Here is a 27293-nt window from a genome sequence, read left to right as displayed (position 1 = left end):
TCACAATAGTTTAGGGCCTGCATCCCAGTACCTCCTCACCCCAGTAGTCCCTAAAGGCACCAGTACATGAAAGTACAGTTCAATACCGGGTGACTTCACTGTTATGCAAGGCCCTAATATTATATAGCCTAATGTTTCAGGCCTCATCAGATTGGCACCACAGAATAAGGCTGTTTTTCCCCTCAATTCAACTTAGGTTGTGAACTCGTAAGACTTAGGTTCAAGTCCAAGATCTACCTGTTACACACAACTAATGAATCATTGAACGCTACATCAAAAACTAATGATGTACTGTATGGTGACTAACTGAACATATAATAATAAAAAAATCAAGATCTACCTGTTACTGTGTGACCTTGGGTAAACCCCTGTAAGTCTCATTTCTATATTTGTTAAGTTGGGTGGTTCTCATGCCTCCAACAATGGAATAATGACCACCTGGGGGTTCAATCAGAACAATGCATTAAGGAGGGCATGTAGTGCATGGAGCACTGGGTGTTATTCGAAAACAATGAATCGTGGATCATTATATCAAAAACTAATGATGTATTGTATGGTGACTAACATAACATAATAAAAATAAATTAAATTAAAAAAAAGAACAATGCATATGAAAGAATTCTGCAAACTGAATCTGTACCACACATTGGTTATTTTGAATTGCTATAATTTGTAATAATAAATGGAAATGTACCATTTATGCACAACTTAATGAAAACAAGGATAATAGAAATGAATTTGCCCCTCTTTATCTATTCCAGATGTCTTCTCCTGCCATTTAATGCTATTACTTGCGCATTACTTTTGTTATTGTCATGGCATCTTAATAATGGGATAAATAAAACCAGTGGCACATTTTTTGTGTGTGCTCATTTTCCTTCCAGCCCATCCAGTGTGGCTGAGGGATTCTCTTCCTCCCTTCATCCACTCCACCCATCCTAGACAGGAATGAGGGAATTATGGAACACAGTCAATAGTAGCTGAAAATCTCAAATTAAATGTTCTCTTCTCCTCAACATGAATTCTGGTAGTGCCATTTGGAATTGAAGATGATGGACCAGGTACCAGGGTTTGAAAAGTGGGGTTCTAAGGTTTTCTTCCTTGCTGGGGGAGGGGCTGGGATGTAGAAGTTGAATAGTCAAATCAGTAGTAAACAAGAACATCTTCCAATAGCATAGACTGAGTTAATTATAAGGCCTGTGCTGCCCAGGACAGGCCCTTAATGTGAACATGCTCTCTGGCTGTTGCAAATCTCAAATCAGATACAATAAAATAAATCACTGTGCATGACTGAGAAAGGATTTTGCTTTTCCTTTATGTTTTAATTGCTTCAGGATTGAGGCAGAGTTTTTTTTTTTTTTTTAAGATTTTATTCATTTATTTGAGAGAGAGAGAGAAAAGCATGAGCAAGGGGAGTGGGAGAGGGAGAAGCAGGGAGCGGGAGCCCAATGTGGGGCTTGATCTCAGGACCCCAGGATCATGACCTGAGCTGAAGTCAGACACTTAACAGACTGAGCCACCCAGGCGTCCCGAGGCAGGGTTTTCATAGAGATAAATGAAGTAAAAACCATGGCTTCTACTCTATCCACACACATTTTCCTCCCAGAGGCCCCTTTTGCCTCCTGACCAGCCCCAAATTTGGAGTGTATGACAAATGCTGAGCAGAGCAGCAACTCCATAAACATTCTCAGTTCTGGTGCTGGGTGCCGTCAGTGACCTAGGGGGATGGGAAAACACTTCTTTTTCATTAAAGCAAATGACTTGGCATAGCAGTTAAGAGCGTGAGCCCTGAAGCTCTCTTCGGACTGGACTTAAGGCTCTGCTATTTCCTGTGTGACCTTGGTTTGTTGATTAACCTCACTGCTTTTCAGTTCCTTCCTCTACAAAATGAAGACGGGGTGGCAGCTACCTCGGAGGATTACTGTAGGCAACAGGTGAGACAATCCAAACAGAGGGATTAGCAGAAGTAAGCATCTGGAAAAGTGAGCTATTTGTACAGCCGATTGTTATCAGTCTCTACTTTTTGTCCTGTTTTTCCATGAGAACGTGAAGGCAGATCATCCAGGTTACCAGGGAGGCAGGGTGGTAGAAGATGACTGAAGCATAAGAGACCTCATTCTCAAGGAAATCACTACCTGGAAGATGAATAGACATAACAGTTCCTAAAGAAGCTGTAAGCAACATCCCGTGGCAGCTCAACAGGAGAAGGTGGTCTGGCACAATGGCAGAGAGAATAGGATCTGGAGTCTGCGATGTCCCCTGGCATCACTTAGACAAGTTAACTGTGCCTCAGAGAAAACTGGAGATAAAAAGAGAATCTATGCCCTCCGGTGGATGTGGGTATGAAATGAATTAATCCATGCAAAGCACTCAGAACGCGGCCTAGCCCATCACAGATCCTAAGTGTTAGTTCCCGTGAGGCACTGCTCCTGCTACTCTGCACTCCCCTGGAAAACATGGAGTTGTTGCTACTCCTCGCTGTCCGCATCTTACACTATTGAATTGTCGGCGTTTCTGTTTGCTGAGGTCTTAACTTTTTAGAATCTGAAATACATAGCTATTAAGAACAACCAAGTGGGGACGCCTGGGTGTCTCAGTCGGTGAAGTTCTGCCTTCAGCTTAGGTCATGATCCTAGGGTCCTGGGATCAAGTCCCATATGGGGCTCCTTGTTCCACAGAGAGCCTGCTTCTCCCTCTGCCTGCATCTCCCCCTGCTTGTGCTTTCTCTCTCTAAAAATTAATAAAATCTTGAAAGAAAAAAAAAAGAACAACCAAGTGGAGGAGAGGAAAGAAAAAGAGAAAAATACTTTTTGAAACCAGAGTTCCAAAGCCATGAAGGTTTCTTCCTTAGAAGAAAGATGGTTTACCCAAGATAATGGGCTTATTATCCTCAACAGTCTCAGTTACCTGAAGGCTGGGAATGAAAAGAAATATCTCTTTCGAATAACTATTTCCTGTAAGGATGCCAATCTAGAAGCAGGGGACCTGGACTTGTGCTTATTTTGCATGCAGAAAAACAAAGGATCATTAGGTGGAGAAGAATTAAACTTCTTTAAAGCAGAAACATTAGAAGGACTTAATATCAAAATTACACAGGTTAGTGTCAAAGATATGTGTCAATACTTTAAGATTTCATTCACAACAGAGAGAAGATTTATGTTGGAAAAAATGAACCTGTTTTTTCCTGAATGGAGAAAAGATTTTACATATGTGTCATGACTGGAGGCTTACATTTTCTTGTAACAAAGTGCAAGCATAGTTAATTATAGAAAATAAGTGCTCTGACCTGGACACAGAGTAAGGCCCAAAACCTATGAAAAATTTTATTGTTTCTTTTATTCAGCAGTCTCTATAGCAGTACATGCTGGTACTTACTTAAAAGAAACCTGCAGGCAAAACCAATACAGAACAAAGCAAAACAAAACAAACTGGTAGAGATCCCCACATATAGATTTACGGAGTAGCTACAAAAGACTTATCAAGAATTGGTGTTAATTAAGAAAAAGGGAAAGCCAATGGCCTAGTTGAAGGCACGCAGCTTATTTAATGATTTAATGTACAAAATCTTAAGAACTGGAGTTAGTCCTTCATGGTAAAGTATGTCACATGGTCATAGGAAATTAATTATCCTATGTGTAGTTAGAAACAATGATCTAACCAAGAAGTGGTATGGAGCATGAAGAAATGGTATCGTATGTGTCTTAGGGGGAGGGTAGGGAGAATACAATTGATGCTGAAGCTGATGTGTTATAGTACCTAAGGTTGAGGTGATTCTGCATATGTAATAACAGAAAGTCATTCGACAATAAAACTTCAAGATTTCCAATAGCTGAGACATAAAGTGAAAAAAAAAATACCTAAGATATCCGAATTACCAGTCATGTAATGAAACTTCACAGAAGAATGACATGCATTTTAACAATTCACCATTAAAGTTTGGGAAGCCTGGCTATCTTCTGGGGAAGTGTGATGTGTGGTATAGAGAGTATTAAAACCACAAAAGTTGTATTTAATGGGAAGAGAGAAGAGTGGAACATCTTGAAGGGGAAGTTGGAAATCCTGACTTCTAGCTCCAGTCCTGTCAGAAATCTTTGGGCCTTGCTTCCCTCCTCTGCCAAATAATCTAGTTCTGGCCCAACATTTCTTATCTCTAAATTCTTTGCCAGCTCATAAATTGTGTGATTTGTTTTTCACATCAGAACTCCAGTCTGTAACTGGTTTCTCTGAAACTATTATCAACTCAATTTATCCCTAATCCCTACCTCAATCCTTCCCTTGATTTTGGATGATTTTTTTCCAATTTCTCTTTTATCTTTCCCATCTATGACTCTTTTAGTCCTCTTTGCCCTTTTTCCTACCCAAAAGGATTAAGGATGTCAAAATCTGTGGGACTACCATAGATTGAAGCGTTGAGACTATTTATTTACCTTGAATGTATTTTATTCAAGAGTAAAGGTATTTTATTACTCTCTAGGTAAAAGCTAAAATATATAGTAAATTTTTCCAGTGACTTATAAGCATCGTATTTTTTTTTTTAAGATTTTATTTATTTATTTGACAGAGAGAGAGAGCGAGAGCACAAGCAGGGGGAGTGGCAGGCAGAGGCAGAGGGAGAAGCAGGCTCCCCGCAGAGCAGGGGGAGCCCGATGTGGGACTCGATCCCAGGACCCTGGAATCATGACCTGAGCCGAAGGCAGTTGCTTAACCAACTGAGCCACCCAGGCGCCCGGTATAAGCATCGTATTTTAAATATAATCCTGACTACATATAAAATGCAGGAAAAATAGTAGATAAGTAGCTTTCTTAAGCTTCCAGTTGAGGGTCTGTTAGTGTAATAGTGTAAAATTAAGGCTTTTAAAAAAGTTTTGAAAATGAGTTTGATATAACTTTGTCTTATTTATGGTTATTCGGAAATGACATAACATTAAATTGTACTACTCAAGACCAACAGATTACAACCTAGTGTTGCTTCTAATCTTGCTATTTGATAAGTACTGCTTCTCTAGTGTAAGCATTTTGTTTATTTTTAGTGCCACCCAGAACAGAAAACATACAAATTTGGAGTCTAATGTAATTAGTCTACAGTGACGCCAAGGTTCCTTTTCTAGATAACTTGATTACTAAGAGATACTTGTACTTGTCTAAGGAATATTAACTGCCATGAAAATCAGCCATTTAATTAAATGTTATTAAGACAAGTTTGGTAAATAACACTTAATCTTAAATTTTAAAAATTGTTTCAGACTTGGACAGGTGCTTAGAGATCATCTAGATCAGTGGTTCTTTTAAGTGTTGTCTGTGCCTCCTGAGGATCCCTGAGAACCTTTTATGGGGTCTGCAAGATCAAGATAACACTAGCAGATTACTGCCTTTTGCCCTGTTGGTACAAAAGCAATGGTGGGTAAAACCACAGGTGCCTTAGCATGAATCAAAACAGTGGCACCAAACTGTTTTAATAGTCATTGTATTCTTCACCATCACACACTAGCAGCAAAAAAAAAAGTTGCTGCAAGAGTAATGGTGAGGAGTTCAGCAGGGTCACAGGATACAAGAGCAATATACAAGCAATGGAAAATCCAAAAATCCAAAAATGAAATCAAGAGACAATTTCACTCAAAAAAGTGGCAAATACTTAGGAATAAATTTGACAAAAGAAATGTATGACATGGGGCGCTTGGGTGGCTCAGTTGGTTAAGCGACTGCCTTCGGCTCAGGTCATGATCCCAGAGTCCCGGGATCGAGTCCCGCATCGGGCTCCCTGCTTGGCGGGGAGTCTGCTTCTCCCTCTAACCCTTCCCCCTCTTGCGCTCTCTCTCTCTCACTCTCTCTCTCTCTAATAAATAAATTTAAAAAAAATCTTAAAAAAAAAAAGAAATGTATGACATGTACTGAAAGCTCTGCAATACTGGAGAAATCAAAGATTTAAATACATGTTTATGGATTGGAAGAATCGATATTGTTAAGATGGCAATTTTCTCCAAACTCATCTAAAGGGTCAAAACAATTCCTATCTAACTTCAAGGAAATGAATAAGTTTATCTTAAAAGTTTTTAAAAATTTTATTTATTTGAGAGAGAGAGAGAAAGAGAAAGAGAGCATGATTGGAGGTGGGGGAGAGGCAGAGGCAGAGGGAGAAGCAGGCTCCCTGCTGAGCAGGGAGCCCGATGTGGGGCTCCATCCCAGGACCCTGGGATCATGACCTGAGCCAAAGGCAGACACTTAACCAACTGAGCCACCCAGGTGCCCCATCTTAAAATTTATATATAAATGTAAAGAACCTAGAATAAGCAAAACAATTTTGAAAAAAAAAAGAAAGTAGGATTTACAATATCTGTTTAAAAATTACTATAAACTTCAGGACAGGATGGTATTGGCATAACAACAGACACATAGGTCATTGGAACAGAAAAGAAAGTCCAGAAATAAACTCTTACATTGATCATCAAATGAGTTTTGACAAAGGTGCCAAGGCAATTCAATGACAAAATGGTAGTCTTTTCAAAAATGGTGTTGGAACAACTGGATATGCTTATGCAAAGAAAAAATGAACTTAGGTGCTTACCTCATATCCTATACAAAAATTAATTGTGATCATATATCTAAATGTAAGAGCTAAAACTATGAAACTGTTAGAGAAAACATTGGAGAATTTTTTTGTTATCTTGATTTAGGCAAAGATTTCATAGATATGACACCAGAAACATGATCCATAAAAGAATAATTTGATAAACTATACTTAGTCAAAATTAAAAATTTTTGTTCCTCAAAAGACACCATTAAGAAGATGAAAAGAAAAACCACAGAGTGCAAAAAATATTTGCAAATCATATATCTGATGAAGGACTTCTGTCTAGAGTATATAAAAAACGCCTATAATTAAAAAATATAAAGACAAATAACAATTAAAAAGTATAAGAGATTTAAATAGACATTTCACCAAGGTAGATATACAAGTAGCTAAGAACATGAAAATGTAAAATACTCAAAATCATGAGTCTATTAGGGAAATAGAAATTAAAACCACAATGAGATACCATTACAACTCATTAGAATGGCTATAATGAGAAAGACTGATAATAATAAGTGTTGGTGAGCATATGGAGGAATTGGAAATGTCATATAATGCTGGTGGCACTGTAAACTGGTACTATCATTTTTTTATATTAATATGATGCAGCAATATTATTCATATTCCTCCAATGTTACTCATTTGTTTGTATTTAGTTCTATGCAATTTTAGGATGTGTAGGTGTGTGTATCCACCACCAGTCAAGATATGGAACAGATCACAGATCCTTCATCACAAGGATCCCTTATGATGTTCTTTTATAACCACACTCCCTTTGCCTCCCCTTTCCCATTCCTAACTCCTGGGAACCAATTATCTGTCCTCAGTCTCTATAACTGTCATTTCAAGAATGTTATATAAATGGAATCATCTAATTATATATTCTTTTGAGATTGGCTTTTTTTCACTCAGCATGGTTTCCTTGTGGTTCATCCAAATTGTTGTATATTTCAATAGCTTGTTTGTTTTTAATCTTGAGTAGTATTGCATGAAATGGATGTACCATAGTTTGTTTAACCACTCACCCACAGAAGGACATCTGAGTTGTTTCTGGGTTCTGGCTACTACAAATAAGCTACTATGAACATGCGTGAACAGGTTTTTGCATGAACATAATTTTCATTTCTTTGGAATAAATGCCCAAGAGTGCAATTGCTGGATCTGATGGTAATTGTATGTAGTTTTATACTAAACATCCAAACTCCTTGCGAGAGTGGTTCTACAATTTTTCATTCTCACCAGCAATGTATGTTTATTCTATCCATTCTGATAGGTGTGTAGTGATATCTCACTGTGGTTTCCATTTTATATTTCCCTAATGGCTGATGATGTTGAACATCTTTCATGTGTTTATTGGGTCATCTGTATATCCTCTTCAGTAAAATTTCTGTTTATATTTTTCCCCATTTTCTATTTGGATTTTCTTGTTGTTGTTGAGTTTTGAGAGTTTCCTATATATTCTAGGTATTAGCCTTTGTTGGATTTGTCGATTGCAAATATTTTCTCCTAGTCTGTAGCCTTCTTTCATCTTCTTGAGAGGGTTCTTTGCAGAGTAAAAGTTTTAAGTTTTGATAAAGTTCTATTTATCATTTTTTTTCTTTTATAGATTATCCTTCAGGTATCAAGTCTAAGAACTCTTCACCCAGTCCTAGATCCCAAAGATTTTCTTCCTTTTTGTCCCTAAAGTTTTATACTTTTATATTTTCATTTAAGTCCATAGTTTAAAAAATTATTCTTAATTGTGGCAAAATATACATAACATGAAAATTACCAAATAGCCATTTGTCATGGGTCAGGGATACCTTTAGCAGAGAAGAGGTAGTTAGAAAGGAATGAGGGGAGGCACTGAGGATCAAGGAACCTAAAAAGGCATTGAATGATAAATATTAAGCCCTAAGGCACTTACTTTTCTCCATTCATTCATTTATCCAAAACTTCTGGCTAAGCAGCAACATTTTATTAGATGTAATCAATTCTGTACCAGCTTTGTCTTCTGGACCATTTCCACAAACTATGAAATGTTTATCATTTCATGAGAGTTAATTAAGAGTTATTGTAAACAAGTAAAGAATTTCAAAAACATAGTAGAGGTGGATTCTGGTCTATCAGCTGAGTGACTGCTTTTATTATTATCAACCTGAAAGCAGAACCAATTTGAATTAGTATCTCTGTAAGATTATAAACAGCTCAGTGTTCTGGTTCATACAATTGGAACTAAAAATGTTGACTCCTCACATTCTGAGAATCTATGTTCCCTGCCTCTCTCCCTCCCTCCTTCCACCTCTTCTTCTTTTCCTAAATATATATGAACTGTCTTTTGTGTACCTGATGAATTACATCCTGCGGAAGAGTTGAGTCCCAGGGATGGATCTATCAACCCAACTCTTGTCTTCTTTCCTCCAACCCCTGTAGCACCTACTTCTTTCACCCAACAACTGAGAAAGGGCTGATATATACAGAGAATATCTGATGCCACAAAATTACATGTACACACATACACACACACACACAGTGTATAAAAAAGGAACACAGAATATTTCTGATCCTTTCCCTACTTTCCCCTTTGTGACATGGCCCTTTGGTCCATTATCAAAGAAAAATTCCTTGAATTTTATAGCACAGAGATAAAAAAAAAAGTCATTTATTTTAAATTATGGCCATGTAATTTAATTGGCCTATCAAAGATATGTAAAGTGTAGTGATTTTCTGATAAAATAATTTCAAATATGTAAAGGTTTTGTCTTTAAGATCTTTAGAGAGTACCTTTTTTTGGTATGAAATTTCCCTAAGATAGATGGAAAAGTCTTCTTTACTTCTTTTTCTTCCTAACTGAAATATGAATGCCTGTCCAAAGATCTGGTCACCTGGTTTAGTGCTGCTCTTAATTGTTTGAAAGACAATATAATCAATATCTCTAAGTTCATGACAAAGCACAGATCCATGATTTGTCCAATAGGCTTCATGGACACCAGGTCACTGAGACGCTCAATGAGGCCAAAGTTCTGAGGCACAATAACTAAATGGGGAAGACCAAGAGACGATCTTCTATTTGATGTTAGTAGTCACCTCGGGAACAAGCCTACTATGCATCATTACGCCTAACATGACTCCATAAGATGGGGGGCCCTTCATTATTCTTTTCATATAAAAATAATGACTTGAGAGATCTAGTGATTTATTCAAGATCAGTCACAAACCATTTAAAAAAACATTTTGATTTCTTGGGATTATGCCCATTTACTTTTTGGGGGGATTGAAGGCCTAAGCCACTTAAAAAAAAATCAAAGGTTAGGAAGATGTAGTAATATTTTTGAAGTTCAGGTCTTGAGCTTTGACATGCTAGGGAACAAAATGAAGAATGAGAGGCAAGGATGAAAAACAGGAGCAGGGTAGTTGGTGAGATGCCACAGGGGTTGAATAGTTTTTTTTTGTAAATGGCCAGATAGCAAATATTTTAGCCTTTGCAGACCATATGATATCTGTCAAAACTATTTATGTAAGTAATTGGGTATGGCTGTGTTCCAATAAAAATTCATTTATAAAAATAGGCATTGGGTGGGGTTTGGCCCACTGGTTGTAGTTTGTCCACCCTTGGGTCAGAGAATCAGGAGAAAGCAGAAATGGTAAGTACTCAGGGCTTGCAGATGAGATACTGGAATCTCCCTTTTAGTGTCTACTACCTTCCAGATTCACTTCCCCTCCTTTATGGTGGCCCAGGACTGGAGGCAACTTTAAGGTCAGTCCATAACACCAGTGAAAATATTACTGTGAAGCTAATTATTTCTTTGGAACAAAAAGCAGGAAAAGTTTCAACACATCACCTGAGTTCAAATGCATTTTCATAAGATTTCACACACTTCTGAATACCTTCTGGGAGTATGTATTACCTGCATTGTAAGACCATTGTTAAGTTCCATTTGAAATCAAGGTCGGTGGTTTTTTTTTTTTTCTAATTTTTTTTATTTTATTATGTTATGTTAATCACCATATATTACATCATTAGTTTTTGATGTAGTGTTCCATGAGTCGGTGGTTTTGATGAATACAATTTCTTTATCAGGAGGCTGCAATGCAAATTTTGTAGATGACATTAAGAGGGATTTTATTTTGTCTTCATAAACTACAATTTACTACTGGTAAATTTCTATAGCAACCCTCCCTTACCAGTGTAGTAACCAGATTATAACTAAACCTCCAAGTTTTACCTAGCAAGTGGCACACCCAAGATATGTCACTTAACAAAATTAACCTCAGAGAGATTGTGTGGAAAATTTCATCAATTCAACTTAAACTCCCACAACGCTTTACTGTCTACAATCACGGTTTAAAAAAGCATTTTTTGAATCTGCGTTTCATGGTGTGTTTTAACATTATAAAATAAATAACCATTTATTATAGCCATAATGGAAAATGCTCAAACCTAATTTTATTTCTGTAACTCTAGAAATTAATTTGACTAGTTTTGTTTTAGATGCACATATTACTTTGGGAGAATGAGAAATGACAGTGTTTCTGTTTTTAAATAAAATGTTAATAGGTGTTTTGCATTCAAAATGCTTTTCATGTGTATGTGTTTGGTGGTCTCAAAAACTTTCAACAAAACACCAAAGTATAAAACTACAGTGGCATTTGGGCTAACTTGATTGTATGTGTTTGTATTCTCAAACAGCATGTACACCACTAAAGTCATGGCTATCCTAGCTTTGTGTTTTCTATAGACACTGAGCTAATGTGTGAGTTGATTTGGGGATTATTCATTATGGAGGCAGTTAACAGATTTGCTTGAAAGGCAAAGAAGAATTACAATGAACAAAATTCACACATATACCACACAGGTCTTTAGAGCATCTAGAATTAGAAAAAAATTCCTGTTTAGGAAATACTGCCCAATTCCTAATACTGTACCATGTCCTGGTAAGTTCTCCGAAATTACTGATCAAAATTTATATTAAAGATTTATAATCAAGATTTAAATTAGAATATATATTTAATATATAGGTATATGTTGATATGTAAGGATTACATATGTATTTTTATATATACATATGTAGGTCATATATGTGTGGTATATATATATTTCAGCATATGTATGCATACAAAGATGTTTTTGAGAATATGCATAAATGCACTATTCTTATTAGCTCAAAATTAAAAACGATTTAAATGCCTCCATATAGTAGAGTGGATAAATAAATTGTGGCATATCCAGACAAGGAAGTCCTATGGAGTAATGAGAATGAATAAGCTACAACACAACAACGTGGGTTACTCTCACAAATATAATGTTGAGCAAAAGAAGCCATACAAAGAAGAATATATATCATATGATTCCATTTACATAAAATACAAAAACAGGCAAATTCATGCCATTAGAAGTCAGGAAAGTGGTTGCCTTGGGAGTTAGGGTGGTTAATGACTGAGGGACTTCTGGGTGCAGGTAATGTTCTGTTTCTTGATCCTGGTTACACAGAGTGTTCATTTTGTGAAAATTCATGGAGCTGACATGTCCATTTTTCTGGATGTATATTATATTTCAATAAAAATTTAAAAAAGTTTACACAGTATTATGGCTCTTAGATTATGTAACATTTCCCTAATTTTCACAGATCCTATAGCTTCTATAAGAAAATCAAATTCGGGGAAACGGTGGAACTATGCCGAGAAACGGTGGGAATATGCCAAGAAACAGTGTTTATGACATAAATGACATTATTTTAAAGGATAAATTTTGGAGTGTCCTAGACATTTTTATTTTATGGAACTAAGTTAAAAGTTCAGAGATTTTTTTCTTTTTCTCTTGGTACAGACATTCTGCAGAATTTCTTCATCAGATAGAAAACTCATGTGGGATGGGGCACAGTACAGTGTTCAGTATGTGGCAGAGATGTGTGCTCATTACCTTTCACACTTTGACAGGCTATGACTGTGGACACTTTTAACATGTTCAATAATTATTTGCTTTACTTGTTGCTTTTATAATTAGGGCTATTCAAGTTCCATACTTAGTTTTTCTTTCTTTTCTCTCTTTCTTTCTTTCCTTTCTTTCTTTTTCTTTCTTTCTTTCTTTCTTTCTTTCTTTCTTTCTTTCTTTCTTTCTTTCTTTCTTTCTTTCTTTTTCTTTCTTTCTTTCCTTCCTTCCTTCCTTTTTTTTTTCTTAGAGAGAGAGTGAGAGAGCAGTGGCGAGGGACAGAGGGAGAGGGAGAGAAAGAATCTGAAGCAGGTTCCATGTCCAGCGTGGAGCCCAATGCGGGGCTCCATCTCACGACCCTGAGATCATGACCTGAGCTGAAATCAAGAGTTGGATGCTTAACTGACTGAGCTACCCAGGTGCCCCTAAATAGTTTTAGTCAATAGAATCACTTCACAAAACATAGAGTTCTTATGAAAATTTTTTTTTAAATTGAAGATTTCTGACTTCTTTTTAAATATCAGTTGAGACTTATTCCCAAATGTCATCCATTGTGTTTCACACTCCCCTTTTAATTCTTGTGCATTTGCGAAACCTAGAAAGGAAAGTCTAGGAATGCAGCATTTAGTTTCATCAATAAAATCTGATGTTTCCACCCCACATAAAACTATGGACTAGCCATAGACACTCATTTTCTGTCTCATGTTCACAGAAAAATTGCCCAGCCTTCCCAGCAAGAACTGGGTGAGACATCTATTTGGCAAAATGTGTCCCTCTGAGCAGATAAGCAGACGCATGTTTCTAGACAAGCAGTTCATCAAGAACTCAACCTTTCTTTTCAGTTTATTATTTTACTTTCCGGTTCCTTTCTGTCGGTTGACCTCACCAACATGACAGTGAGTATGGAATACAAAAATCTGTTTACCAGATGTACCAATGCAATCTGCAAGATTCACAACATAGATGCTATTCTGGAGAGCAATCTCTGAATCGCACACATTTTCCTTTATGATGTGTTACTTCTGTCTTAAATAAGCAACTAAAGAAGCTGTTGGGTTCAATGGAGGAGAGAAAAAGGTCTGACTTTATTTTTGAAGACAGTCTTTGAAATTATATTTCTGTACAAGGGATGGCATTTGGATGACTATAAAGTTTGCCTTATGAGATATGTGGGAGAGAAGCAGGATGGCTGCTCAGAGACAGCATGGTCTCTGGGATGAGACTGGATCCTAATCCTGGCTCTACCACTTGCTAGCTGTGTAACCCTGAGAACATTCGTTAAACACTGCATCTTGGTTTCTTCATTTTCAGGCCACAGTAGTGAATCACAGGCTTGTTGTGAGGATCAAATGAGTTAGCCTGGCACAAAGCAAACGCTAGTTAAGCCGCAGGTAATGCTACTCTCATGTTATGCATTGGTATACATAACGTATTTTAAGATTGTGTATTTTTCCTTCATTGATTCAGGAAGTGCTTCTCAACCTAGAAGCGAGAATGCTCTTAAGATATAAACGAAATCATGTCACCATCTGCTCTTAGGCTTCTAAAGCTTTCCATCTCGGGGCTACTGGGTGGCTCAGTCGGTGAAGTGCCTGCCTTCAGCTCAGGTCATGATCTCAGGGTCTTGGGATCAAGCCCCGCATCGGGCTCCCTGCTCAGTGGGGAGCCTGCTTCTCCCTCTCCCTCTGCCTGCCACTCTGCCTGCCACTCTGCCTACTTGTGCTCTCTCTCTCTCTCTCTCTCTCAAATGAATAAATAAAATCTTTAAAAAAAAAAAAAGCTTTCCATCTCACTCAGAGGAAAAGGCTAAGGGCTTTATAAAGATGTACAGGTAGGGTGACCATGTTTCCTGGTATTTTTAGGACAATCTGAATTTATGCCTATTGCCCAGATGCAATTATTGACAGTATCTGCTTTCACTCTCAAACTATCCTGGTTTGGATGCTAAAATATATGGTTATTCTATTATTAGGCCCTATGTTATCTGCTTCCCCCATCACATACCTTATGCATCTGTCCCTGAGACCTCATGTTACTACACTCTCCCTTCCACTCACCACTATGGCCTCCTTGCTGGTCCTTTACACCTCCACGCACATTCCTGCCTCCAGGACTTTGCATTCACTCTTTCCTCCGGCTGGAATGCTTTTACCTTAGAGAGTGGCATGGTTTGCTTCTTTTATATTTTAGGTTTTTATTCAACTGTCACCTTGTATTGAGGCATTCTTTAGCCACCCACTCTAAAATTAGTATCTTCTCCCCCTTCTTTCTATTCCTCCTTCTCATTTTACTTTTCTCTTTAGCAGTTATCTCATATGCTATGTATTTACTTATTTCACATGCTTATTGTCTTGTTCTTCTACTAGAATGTAAGCTCCATGAGGGCAAGGATGAGTGTTTTTCTTCATTGCTATTTCCCCAATGACTGGTATATAGTTGGAGCTCAATAAATATCTATTGAATGAATAAAGGAAGAACATTTAGAAAGATCTGATGTCACTGAGTAACCAAATGGCCAATCCATTGCCATCCCTGTTATCTTCTAGTATAAAACTTGATTTAAAAGAATAGGGATCCTATGTTTGGGATCCATGTTTAGGATTAGTGTTATGAGAAGCATGATTTGACTGGTTTCCATTACTGATGCTCTTTTCTAAGCAATTTGTTTTAAAAGTTAAGGTGGCAAACTGTCAATGAAACTCATAGAGATGCATAAACTCTAAAAGCAACCTCTATTTGCCCATCTAAAAATAGTATTAAATCTTCCGGAGGGCACACTTGATCTTTGTGTCCTGAGTCCAGGAACACTGGGGACTCCAAATCTTAGTAAGCATTTCAGAGCACGTGGTTTTGTAAAATTTTTGATGTTCAAGTTTAAAAATAAGGCTACCAAAAGTTAATATGAATGATACTTACATTTAGTCCTCTTATTGAATTCACTTTCAACCATTAACTTTGTAATGTAGGAAAGTTTTTCCAAGAAAAACTAGACCTAGTTAAAAATAAAATTGTAGCTATAGAAAGCAGTTATTCTAACTCCCAGGAGAGTATGGTAGCTCCAGAAAGCAGTTGTAAAATTTCTGGCAGTATATCAAATTTACTTTGACAGAATTTCTTAGAACAGTCCTTATTTAATCACTCTAGTCTTAGAATCAATTTCAGAGACAGTAAAGTTGATTCCCTATCCTCTTTCATTTTAGTGCGCATACTCTTTCTACCAATTGCATGGACCTGTATGATAATAAAGAAATAACACTCATATCCTAGCAACTTGTGAGATGAAGACACCATAGAAATATTTTGGAACGAAATAGCCCGAACATTTGCTTTTATTGATCCGAGTACTCGAAGGAGCACATTTACACACACACACACACACACACACAGTGTATCTTGTGAAAATTGTTTTCTCAAAAGTAAAGCCTTTATGCATCCCTATTTTATGTTAAATTTAGAGCACAGCAGCCTCTTCTAGTTGCTGAAGTGTTTGATGGAGGAATATCATCAGCCATGATGCCTTTTACATCTCGACACCTTCCTAATGAGAGCAGGACTGAAACCATCTCTCCCTCCTCAGCCATGGGAACAATCTTGCAGTTATGGACGGTGTCCATCCCCCATCCCCCCGAAGTAGGGATAACTGTGCTCTGAGCCAAATGCCAAGGGTTAGCAGAGTAACCTCACATGAGAATAATTACTTAACATGACCATGAGAGAAAGCAGTGAGGTTCCCAGACACAGGAAACGAAAAGTCAGAACAAGAGGTAGAGTTGGAGAGGTTTCTGAAGCCTTTCCAGACAGCAACTTCCTTGTAACGAACAGCCAATTGGGTAATAAATTTATCACTCTGTCATTTTATGTGTACAGATACTCTGAAATCAGCTAGTTAGCATAATGAACTTTTGCATGCACATGTGTCTTAGCAATGCCAGAAACTCAACCTATTTCCTGTTCTCTAAAGAGCAAATACAATCTTTAATAACATGAATGTTCCTTTTGATATCCCAGATCACGTGTAGGTTTAATATTTCAATCCCAATCCCAGTCCCAGTTCCAAGTATGCTGCAAGAATGCATATCGCACAGACACTTGAAAAAAGACTCTTCAGTTGTCTGTAGAGAGCAGAGGAAGGTACATGACACAATGCCCAGCAAAGGCAAAGGGGGAAGATGATCCTGTTGTTATGTCCTGCTCTGCTTGGCATACGCATCTCGCGGATTTATGGACCCTGAGACGTTCCTGGTTTGCAGGAGAAAAGTAGAAATCCAACAAATTCAAAAAGAACGCCAGCTTTTAGATCTGGAATTGTGTGGGAGGAAAAACATCCTTACAGAAGCAAATAGAGTACATTTTCTTATTTTACTCACTCATCAAATATTTTTTAAGTTGGGGACCACGTTAAGTTGGGGATACACTGTATACATGAGAATGATGGTAGCTGGCCTCAAGGAACTTGCAGTCTAGTGGGGCAGACTGGGAAGTCAACTGGTAAATACAATAATCGAGTATATGTTAAATGTTATTTTGGAGCTAATAGAGGGTGTCATGGGAGCCCATGAAAAAGGCAATAACCCCGTTTGAGTCATAGATACTTGCCAGACAGAGAGATAAACGTTTAAGCTGAGATCTGAAGAATCCAGTGGAATAAGCTGGAGGAGGCATGAGGGAAAAATATGCCAAGTAGAAAGACCATCTGGGTATTCTCAGACAGGCCAGGTTAGCCGGAGTAAATGGAGGTAGAGGAACGTGTGCCCAGGGGTCGCCAGGAGGGAAGGCAGGGTCAGAACTACCCCATAGGAAACATTTAGCTGGGATGCAATGCACCAACAAGGGGCAGAGATGTTGGTCAAGGGACACACTTTTCTTTAGAAAAATTCAGGGAATACAGTTTTTATTCCTAATTTTATGATTATAGCACTATTACTGCAGTACATGAGAAAGATCTGTTTTTATTTGCTTGAAGATGAGTAAAAAGGAAACACCACCATTATCACATCTGCAATAATTTCGTGGGCAATTTGATCAACTTGGGGGACTAGGATGTAGAGACCACAGGTAATATCCTATGTACATAAATGGAGAGGCCCTCCAACAAATTATCATCGTCATCATCATCACCGCCAATATTTTACCGTGAGGATCTCGGAGAGATCTGATTAGACGTGAATTTTAACAGTAAAGACCCTAATCAAATCAAATCATACCGAAAAGCACTTACGGAACAACTATCACGTTTGAGACACACAATCTATAAGTTGTGGCAATTTAACTTTGAGGCAGAAGTTGCCTTGATGATTTGATGTGTCAGCAAACAACTTTTGTATGGCTGCCCCAACAACAGGATGGATTCCAGTTGCACAAGATGTCAAAGGCTGTGTGAATACGGAGATAACTGACTCCAAGCGAATGTCTCTGATTTCCACATTGCTCAGATCCTCTGCCAGAGCAACATATTGAGTCTCGATTTTCCATTGCAAAATATTCCTGATAATTTCAAACAGAAATTGTATTTGTTTATTTTTCGTTGTTGTCCTCAGTAAGAGGTGGATGTTTAGAGTGGACCAAATTAGTAACCGACAATCAGTTATGGGATTCTGTCACTGGCTGGTTAGCTTGTTCTCACAAATCCGCTTTTATCCCTCATGCTGAATGGGGACATTATTCACCTACAGTATGATCTACGAGAGCACTGGTTTCTACTCCCTGCGACCATGCTAGGGATTTCTACGCTATGCTGTTGGACTCAACTTCTTTCCTCTTCCCTTGGCCACCATTCTAATCCCCTCAGATCTACTCCTGTCATACACGTATTACCCCACATTCCTGTTTCTACTGAATGGGCTGAGATACAGTGGTTTATGGGCACATCTGTGTGCATGTATGGGTGAGCTGCTATCCTGAAAGCACGTGATGCCCAACTTTGGCTTACCCGTGCACACACATCACTTGTAGGGTTTCCACTCTACTCAAAATTATAACCCACCTCCCTATAGACAACACTCCAGGGTGTTAACATAATCTCATGGAATCAGTAAAAAGTACAATCATTAGATTCTGTACTTCCAACCTATATTGGCATTTAGTAGTTGGGAGGTTATTTGTGACCCTGAACACAGATACAATGTTTTACTTGTTTTGCCATTGTAATGAATGTAAACAATTTATATACAGATTAATTTACTGGCTAAATTTGTGCATTTCTTGAAAATTCATGTATCAGATAATGTAATCTTTTTTTTTTTTTTTTAAAGTTTTTACTTATTTGTTTGACACAGAGAGAGAGAGCACAAGCAGGGGGAGCGGCAGGCTTCCCGAGGAGCAGGGAGCCCAATGTGGGGCTCGATCCCAGGATCCTGGGATCATGACCTGAGCTGAAGGCAGTCGCTTAACCAACTGAGCCACCCAGGCGCCCCAGATAATGTAATTTCTTGACAATTCAAATTTATCATCAGTTTAGTTTACAAGGGTGGATATTTGAAAGGGTCTGTAACTCCCTTTCCTTCTTCTCTCCTGTTTTTGTCAGTCTTCTTTGTAATTATTGATATTCTGCTTTTTGCATAATTTAAAGTTAGAGTAATCCTTTGATAAACTTAGTAATAACTTTTCTTCGACACTGCCATTTGCAAGGCCCTTGTATGCTCAAAAACCAAGAAGGAAATTGGCATTTATTTGCTTTCTTTGGTTCCTTATGCTTTTATTGTCTCAGACCGTCTGATTTTATCACCAGGTAGCTTGTCTGTGTGCGCGAGTATAAGCCAGGGCCAGAGGAGTCTTGCTCCACTTTTTTGGCGTATTTCTTCTCTCTGCGGCATATGTAACTCCAGACTCATTTTTTTCAATGTAGGATCTGTAAATGCTTCAGAAGCAGCCATTCAGTGACGAGGTCTAGCCTCTCTGAGAATGTCATTGATTTAGGGGTAGTGATGGCATTTTGACCAGAGCTGTGTATGCATGCTGGGAGCTGGTAAGAAGTAGGTGAAATATGGTCAGAGGAAGGAGGATCTTAACTACTAAACGTGGGAGCTCCTGGGTATTTTTTATTAAAGCAACGCTCAGTAAGTAGAAGTGAAGACCAGTAGAGGCTGGAGGAAAGAACCTCTGAAGATAGAGAGATCAATTAGGAAACTTCTGGAAATCAGGTGTAGAATGAGCCCCCTCTTCCATGCTCACAGACCATCAAGAGCCACTCAGTACTAAACAAAATGGTAAAGTGAGATGGACAACTGCTACTTTGCCCCACAACGCAGGGCAGCTTGCCATGGTCAGAGGAGTCCACAGGTCTGATACGTGAGACTCCAAAGCATCAGACTCTTACAGCAGGAGGCAGCTTTGGACAAAAGGCATGAGGGCTGGGAGCTCACATCGTTTGGAGGGATTTCTCTTGACTCTCCTGGGCAGAAATCGGGGAAACTGCAACATCTTATGGTCTCCTAACCTAGAGGACAGGGCTGACAGAATGAAGGAGAAATAACCCCTAAGTATTGTGAGGCTTTTTAGCTTACTCAAACGTTTTCTTCTTTTCCTCTGGAAGAAGATCAAAGTAACTAAACCGTATACATATTATTTAACCCAAAAGGTTTACTTTCTAAAATGAATGTTGGTTAAATGACTCATTACATGAGTTTTAGAAAAAACAGAAATTACACAAATGTACTCCTGTGATGTGAAAACATGTTAAACTGTCCACATTATTTAGAACTATAATAAGGTATATAAAGTCTTGGATTCCCAAGAGGGAAGAATCGTATGGTCAAATGAGGACATGTAAATTATTATCCATTGTTATATGAATGTAAAACAAAGTTTTATTTGAATTTTCACCAATTGGAGATATTCCAGATGATCTGACTTCAAATGTTGCTATGGAATGGAAATGACGTTTAGTCTGGTGATTGGCAGGTAGTACCTCAAAGACATAAACAAGTCTCCTTCCCAGCAGTTGCAGATATTGATTTTCCAAAAAGCTTCTTTGCAAATGGTCAAATGGGAATAATTAATTTGGAGATAATTATTCTCCCGAGCCCTGATGGGTTGGTTAGCTAGTGTGTAAGTATGAATGATCAATGTTTAATACTCTACAACGTAACTACTGGAGTAAAATTTTGAATAAGAGTCATATAAACATTTTACATCTATTATTAAAGAAAGATGTCATGAGAAAGTCAAGTGTTTACACATAATATTTCATAAAGAGAAAATCAATAACCTTTTTAAAAAATTAAAGTTCTGTAGCATGTGCTAAACATTTTAAGTTAATTGCACATTTTAAGTTTTGCATCATAGTTCAGTTCTAAAATCCCATTTTAAGTTCAAATAGAAAACATATGTTTTCATGCTATTCTGTGAAAAGAGATGGTATATATTTTTTAAATCATTTGTTGTCTAATTTCCCCAGTGTTGCAAAGAGTATATTGGAGTAATTCTGAAATGGTTCTTACTTGTAACATTCAAGATTGTGATCAATGTTTTCAACATTACTGTTAGCACTTCATTGTACCGCTGCTTTTCCTGGGAGGCGAGTATAATTTTGCCACCGCTTAAGTGTATCTATTGGAAACCGAGTGCCTCACTTAAAATTTATCATGTCTCAAACAAAAATTTGCCATTTAAAGTCATATTGCAGAATATTATTGCTCAGAATAGCTTTGTTTTTTATGGGCAATTACATAGAAGAAAAAAATAAAGGCTGAGGAAAAAGCACTTCTCCTGGGCTTAGTTGGAATAAAGACATTCCATAACATCTGGCATAGACCACGTGATTTCACTTGAGTTTTAGGTCATTTGGATTCTTGCAGCAATTTCCCCTCACAACCGCTAGACCAAGTACGAAATATCTAATTCTTTTTGGCTTTAGTTTGTTTCAGTACTAACCGGCCCCTGAAGTGAGGTGATCACAGTGACAGTGGGTTAGTTATCTTCCTCGGGGCTGAGGCACCAACTTTGTCTTACTTGTCCTGGGATCCTGATTGCTTTGCTCAGGGGTGGGGACACAGTGGGTCTGAAAACTCCATAAACCAAAGAAACGAAGGAGGTGACAGTAAACTGATGCCTAATTTAAACAGCTTTAGTGACAGTGTTCAACAAGGTTAGCACTGGCCCGCCATCCCGTGGACCCCACTGACTCTACGCCACCCAGATCAGTGAGGGAAGCCAGCATGCCCTTCCATCATCAATCCAGACAGTCAAAATAAAATGGATACTTTTCATTTCAAGACCTACTGTGGATATCTGGCTGCTGAACGGCAGCACCTTAAAAAGGTAATAGAAACTGAAGAGATACTTATTTTAAGTACTCTCTGGGCTCAATAGATCTCACCCTGCAAACTGAATCTCAGAAAAATCCAGTTGCTTCCCACCATTGCCCATCCACTCAGCAAGCTCAGGGCTGGCATGAGAATCTGCTTCGCTAAAGACCATGACTTTGAATAGTCATCCCAGAAATACGATTTTGTTAACAATGAAGTTAGCAAATACGTGCAACATTTAACAAATAATAAAATTTTTAAATGCCACCGAGTTCTAAGGCTGCAGAAATCACTCTTAGTAAAAACGTAGACTAAAATTCCAAAGGTCGGCAGCAACTCTCTTACTGTGGAATCAGAGCATATGTTCAAATCTGCAAATATATTTGTGGTTACTTCCTACCTTAAACACATTGATAGGGAGATCAATGACCACATAGATAAGGTCTCCAAGGGCAAGGCTGGCTATCAGCGCGTTGGGGCCATTCCTCATACACTTGTTCTGGTAAATGATCCTGAGCAGAGTTGCATTCCCCACCATTCCCACGATGAAAATAGTACAAGATATCACAGTGTTAATGTATTTGAAAGCTGAAGTAATCTTAGTCTGCTGCGGGCAATACTTGTGCATTGAACCATTGCTAGGTAGGGCTAAATTAGTGGGTCGATGAGTGGTAACCAGGAAGTTGAGTTCCGTCCCATGAAAAACGGTGAAGTCATCCACTGGAGTGCTTACGTTTGTGTTGTAGCTCTCAGGATGATCACTGATTACACATCCAACCAGTGCTACCCAAAACGCCACCTTGAGGCAAAAGGTTTCCATCGCGATGCAAATTTGAGGAAGTGTCTCTTATTGTGTTGCCTTTATACCCTCACTTTTTTTTTTTTTCACCTGGAAAAGAAAGGAGGAAAAATAATTTTGGTTACAAAATCCAGCTGCCAATTAAATTGTAGTCAATGATCATTTATTACTTCAAGTAAAAAGTAGTGTATATTTGGTAATTGGATAAGATCATCTGTGTCAGGTTATCCCATGGCAGGAAAAAACAAAAGAGAAGACCAAAGCTCCATTATGGCAAATTCTTTATCTCTGTCTCTGTCTCTGTCTCTGTCTCTCTATGCCTCTCTGCCTCCTCCTCTTTTCCTCTCTCATCTCCATCCATAGCTATCCTTATATCTAGATTATAATATGGATGAGGATATGCCGGTCTTTTCTTTAGTAGATGAAAAATTACTTTTTTCTCTCCATTACACGTAGGCTGATAAGAACCTGAGTTACAAAAATCTTCGAGTTGAGATACAAAATTTTATTTATTAATGGAAGAGAAAAGGCATTATTTGCCAAGTAGAACTCACACGGTATTAATTCTAAGAATCACCCAATTCTGTAATTCAATATTCCAAAATGGGTTTTGTTTTGCACATGGTAAATAATGGATGTGGGAATAAAATACAGCACAGGTAGCCATTTAAAGTGTTATAAAATGCTCTTTTGAAATCTGGTGAACACCATCGATACATTTAACAATCTTCGTTTCAATTAAAAATTACATAACTGATAAAGACAAAATACTTATTTTATTGAAAATCTTGATGAATAATGGGTACAATCCACCTTTCTGACAGGAACTTTTTTTCTTTTCCATTCCTCAGAAATTATTATTACAATATTTGCCAATGAGTGAAACTGGGAGTAGTGGCTTTCTCAGGCCAGCCACAGTATTTGGCTTTCCAAGGGACATCTGTCCCATGCTCGCTTTTAAACATCCCATGTAGCTACATTTAAAAGGCCCACTGCACCGAGCACTTGACATGCATCGTGCCATCTAATGCATACCGTGCTCTTGTGAAGGCGATACACAGTTCCGTTATAAACAGAGGGAACCAGAGGCTCAGTAAGGGCAAGTAGCTTGTCAGGTCCACGGGGTAGTGGAAATGTTGACTGTAAGGCAGGTTAGTGTGACTCTGAGCCTGAGCTCTTAGCCACTAGACCACAGTATCTCTCATTCTCTTGCCTTCTTAGCGCTAAAATGTTTCAACGGAGTCTCCAGAGTTTTGATGAAGCAATAGGCTCACGAGGACGATTACATGTTTTCAAAAGATCATTTGTGGTTTATGCTTAATCGACTTGCAGAGAGCAAGTGGTCCTTCCTGCTCAGAAAGTCTAGGTTTCTACTTTAATCCTTAAAGATGTTGGGGAAAATGAGGGGGTTGGTGGTAACACAGTAATCAAAGGTAAATAAAAAATGGCCCCTCCCATTTAAATTTTTTGTACATTTTCTTCCCCATGAGTTTTTAATGATTCTTTAAATGAAGACCCATAAGCTCATTAATGCAGTGGCATGTGTCTATGGTTTATATGTCCAAGTCATAATTTAATTTTTTTTTAAATTGTGTCCTTTTTCTTGGTCTATTTATGGTTGGTATTAACTACTTCTAGGAATTTTGACAGTTGTCTTGGGAAATCAATAGAGCTTATGTTTAGACAGTATGTAGATGAAATAAGATTTATTCAGTTTGTATAGAAGGTCTGAAGTAAGTACAAGGTGCAAATACCATATACTTTTGCTTTCGCCTGAGATTTTTCCCAGGAACCCGAAACAATAATGACATTGTATGTATATTAATAATTTATTATATATGCATCTGACTTGAGCTTTACAACTCTAGGTAGGCAGGGGCAATATTCCCATTTTAATTGGGAAATTGAGTCTTGAAGAAGTTAAGGCTTCATGGCCAAGAAGGGGCAGGACAGGTATAATGCCTCACTTTGCTTTGCTTAATTATAAGTAGTTTGCCATTGTTTCCTGCTTTTTACAGTTTGGAGTGAATAGTTGACCGAATGTTGATAGACCCACAAAATGCCACTACTTGCATTCCACAGTGGAGACCAGGACTCGAAGAACAAAGCATATCATCATTCTCCTCTTTAGATCATAGCTATGGGAGAAAAGAAATCCTTCAATACCTTGTGCTATTTGATGGCTAAAGCCTCCCACTTTCCCAGTTGGAATGGACCCTTCAGTAATGTTTCCTTAAAAATAAGAGAGAGAAGGCCTTTCCTGGAAATGGAGTGGCTCTTTGCCCAGTAGAGTCCACTAGGAGAATATTTAGTGAACTGACCTGGCTATCATGGGTGATTATGACACTCAGGAAAGGTACCACTATAGTGTCTGAACATCAGCATGATGGTTTGCTTCATCGGCTGATTATGCAGGAGGTAGAGGCCAAGGCTGTGGGTTCTTACCAAGGTGTGAGCTAGCTACCACCAAAACCACTTTCCTTCCTCCTCCAACAATGACACCACCACATCATTTCTGATGACATCTCCATCAGCTTTCTGCATGAATTAAGCTGCAGAGCTAAGGGATACTTGGCAAAGGTATGTGGGTATCATATTATCATTGGGTGAAAAATACAAAACCAAGCAAAAAAACCCCTCTCCAATGCATGTTCCTCCAAGGATGAATCTGTAGCCGTTTTCCATGGATCTAAGCCATGCTGTGCTTGGAACCCTCAGTCATAATCAGACCTAGTTCTCTAGTGAAGCATCTCAGGTTCAGCCCAAGGTTTATAGATTCAGCATTCTTCGAATTTGGTGGAGTTCAAAAGCTATTATTAAGGAAGAGGACTGAATCCTTAGGCTTACACTGTAAGCATTTAACATCTTGGATTCTCAGGATTAAAGGTCGCCTATATAATTAGTAATTTGGAAATTCCAACCTTACTGAAATGGCATAAATTTAAATCAGGTAATTTACTGAAATGAATGCCGAGGTATTTCTCAATTAATTAACACTTAGCACAGAGGGGGTACTGGGTCGGAGGGGGGGAACATCTACAGGAGTAGAGAAGAAAAAAAAAAAAAAAACAAACCCAAATAAATAAACCAGAAACTTTCTACTAGTTTTCCGTGGGTTCTGCTCTCTGGGTAATAAATAGCAACTGCTCTTACTGACGACGCCTGACTATAATATGCCTCCCACCCCACCCCCTCCGCCGCCAACTCTATCCGGGAACTCTGTTAGGATGGTGTAAACAGAGGCTGATTATCTAGAAACAGCCGTAGTTTTCTGCACGTGAAACGCAACAAGTGCCCTTTAAAGGAGAGCACAGAACAAAACGCCCAGACCTCTGCAGGCAGGTTTCCAAACTAGCCGCCCTGGGGTTTTTCCAAAACACATCAGTCCCTCACACCGAGTGCCCTTGGCTACCCTTGGCATACCCCGAGCGTGCGGGGAGGAGAAGCTGGCGAGTCCGAAAAGGCAAACTTCACAAGGAGGCTTTGGAGCCAGCGACAAGGGCGTGATGTTCCACAAAGTTCTCGCATGCTGGGGGAAAAGGGGAGACCCAGGGAGAACCGCTGGTTTTCCTCTGACTAAAAATGCGAATCCCGCCGGGGGAGGCTGGGGGGCTTTCGATCAGTCCCCCCGGCCCCCAGACGTTTCCGGAGCGCGCCCTTCCCGGGGAGGTGCCCGCCCCGCCACGCGCCCTTGGGCAGGTGGGTGCCAACCCCTGTGCGGAGGGTCGCCAAGCGGCGGGCGCCGGGCGTAGAGGCGCCGGGCTCGCCTCTCCTCGCAGCCGAGGGGCCCAGGCAGCGAACCCCCCATCCCCACCCCCTCCCGGCTCCCTGAGAGGAAAGAGTTGCACCGACCGTGGAGCTTGGCGGGCTCAGACAGCTGCGCGCACCCGGGCGGGAGGAAGCGGAGCCGGCGAGGGTGGGTGGTGGACGCCGCGGCGGCCCGGGGGGCGCAGCTGCCTCCGCTTCAGAAAGCTTCCTGGGCACGGCTTCTCCCGGGAGGTCTTCCCGAGCCTCCCGCCTCTGGCCACCGGGTGGGACGGAGCCTCTCCACCTCCTGCCCGCAATCGCCAGACCAAAGGGATGACTGTACGCGCGCGCGCGAAGGCTCGCAGAAAAAGAAAACTCCAGGGGAACACGCCTCCCGTCTGTCCTCCCCTTCTCCTCGAAACACTCCCAGCCCGTCTACTCCACTCTGGGACAGCAAGAGCGTCCCAACCTCCCAACCCTCCCAAGGCTGCCACTATAAAGCGCACAGCGGCCGCCCCCTCCCAGGCCCCGAAGGGCAAGAGTCTTTTAACTCTTTCCTTCCCGAAATAAAGGGGGGTTTGGCAATCGAAGGAGGAGCGTTTTACCAAGACTCAGAACTGAGGAAGGCCTTGCTGACAAACCCATCCCCTTCACAGTCAGTGTAGGCAGATTTGATCCGCGAGGGAAGGACTGCAGCTAGAGCCAGGGTCCCAGGGTAGGGCGGTCTCCTCTGCATTCCCTGCCTCTTGGCTTGGCTTATATGCCCCCGCTTAAGCTTATCGCATGTTCAAGAGCCACCTTAGATAACAGTTGACTGGATCAAATTTTGCTTCTATCTCCTCTCTAGAAGCCTGCACCCCAAGGCTCCATACCGCTCCAGGGTAAGGCAGGAGAGTCTGTGGAAGGGTCCAGTGTGTGGCTCAGAGAAACTCGCGATTCCTCAAGAAATCCAAACACTGAGGGTGCAGACACTGCAGAAGGTGGGTCTCAGCATCTTTCTATGATAGAGTTTTATCCTAAATTGGG

General features: G+C 39.5%; 1 protein-coding gene across 3 annotated transcripts in view; it reads right to left on the bottom strand.

Moving 5' to 3' along the window:
• Positions 1-26733, bottom strand: part of EDNRA (endothelin receptor type A) — a 58823-nt gene extending 32090 nt beyond the window's left edge. For 2 of the 3 annotated variants that reach the window (XM_045880334.3, XM_064585147.1), the window contains exons 1-2: positions 26373-26733; positions 22122-22610 (exon numbers count right to left, since the gene is read on the bottom strand). In XM_045880334.3, coding sequence (XP_045736290.1) covers positions 22122-22541 — 420 coding nt within the window. In that variant the 5' untranslated portion in view covers positions 22542-22610; positions 26373-26733. The remainder of the gene's footprint in view (positions 1-22121; positions 22611-26372) is intronic. The other variant, XM_054508717.2, reaches the window with a different exon arrangement.
• Between the last annotated feature and the right edge of the window lie 560 nt (positions 26734-27293).

This window comes from Mirounga angustirostris, unplaced genomic scaffold (assembly GCF_029215605.1).
Source record: "Mirounga angustirostris isolate CCGP_5_RB_7025 unplaced genomic scaffold, mMirAng1.0.hap1 SCAF_2, whole genome shotgun sequence".
Lineage (NCBI taxonomy): Eukaryota > Metazoa > Chordata > Mammalia > Carnivora > Phocidae > Mirounga > Mirounga angustirostris.
This window is presented reverse-complemented; position numbering and strand designations above follow the sequence as displayed.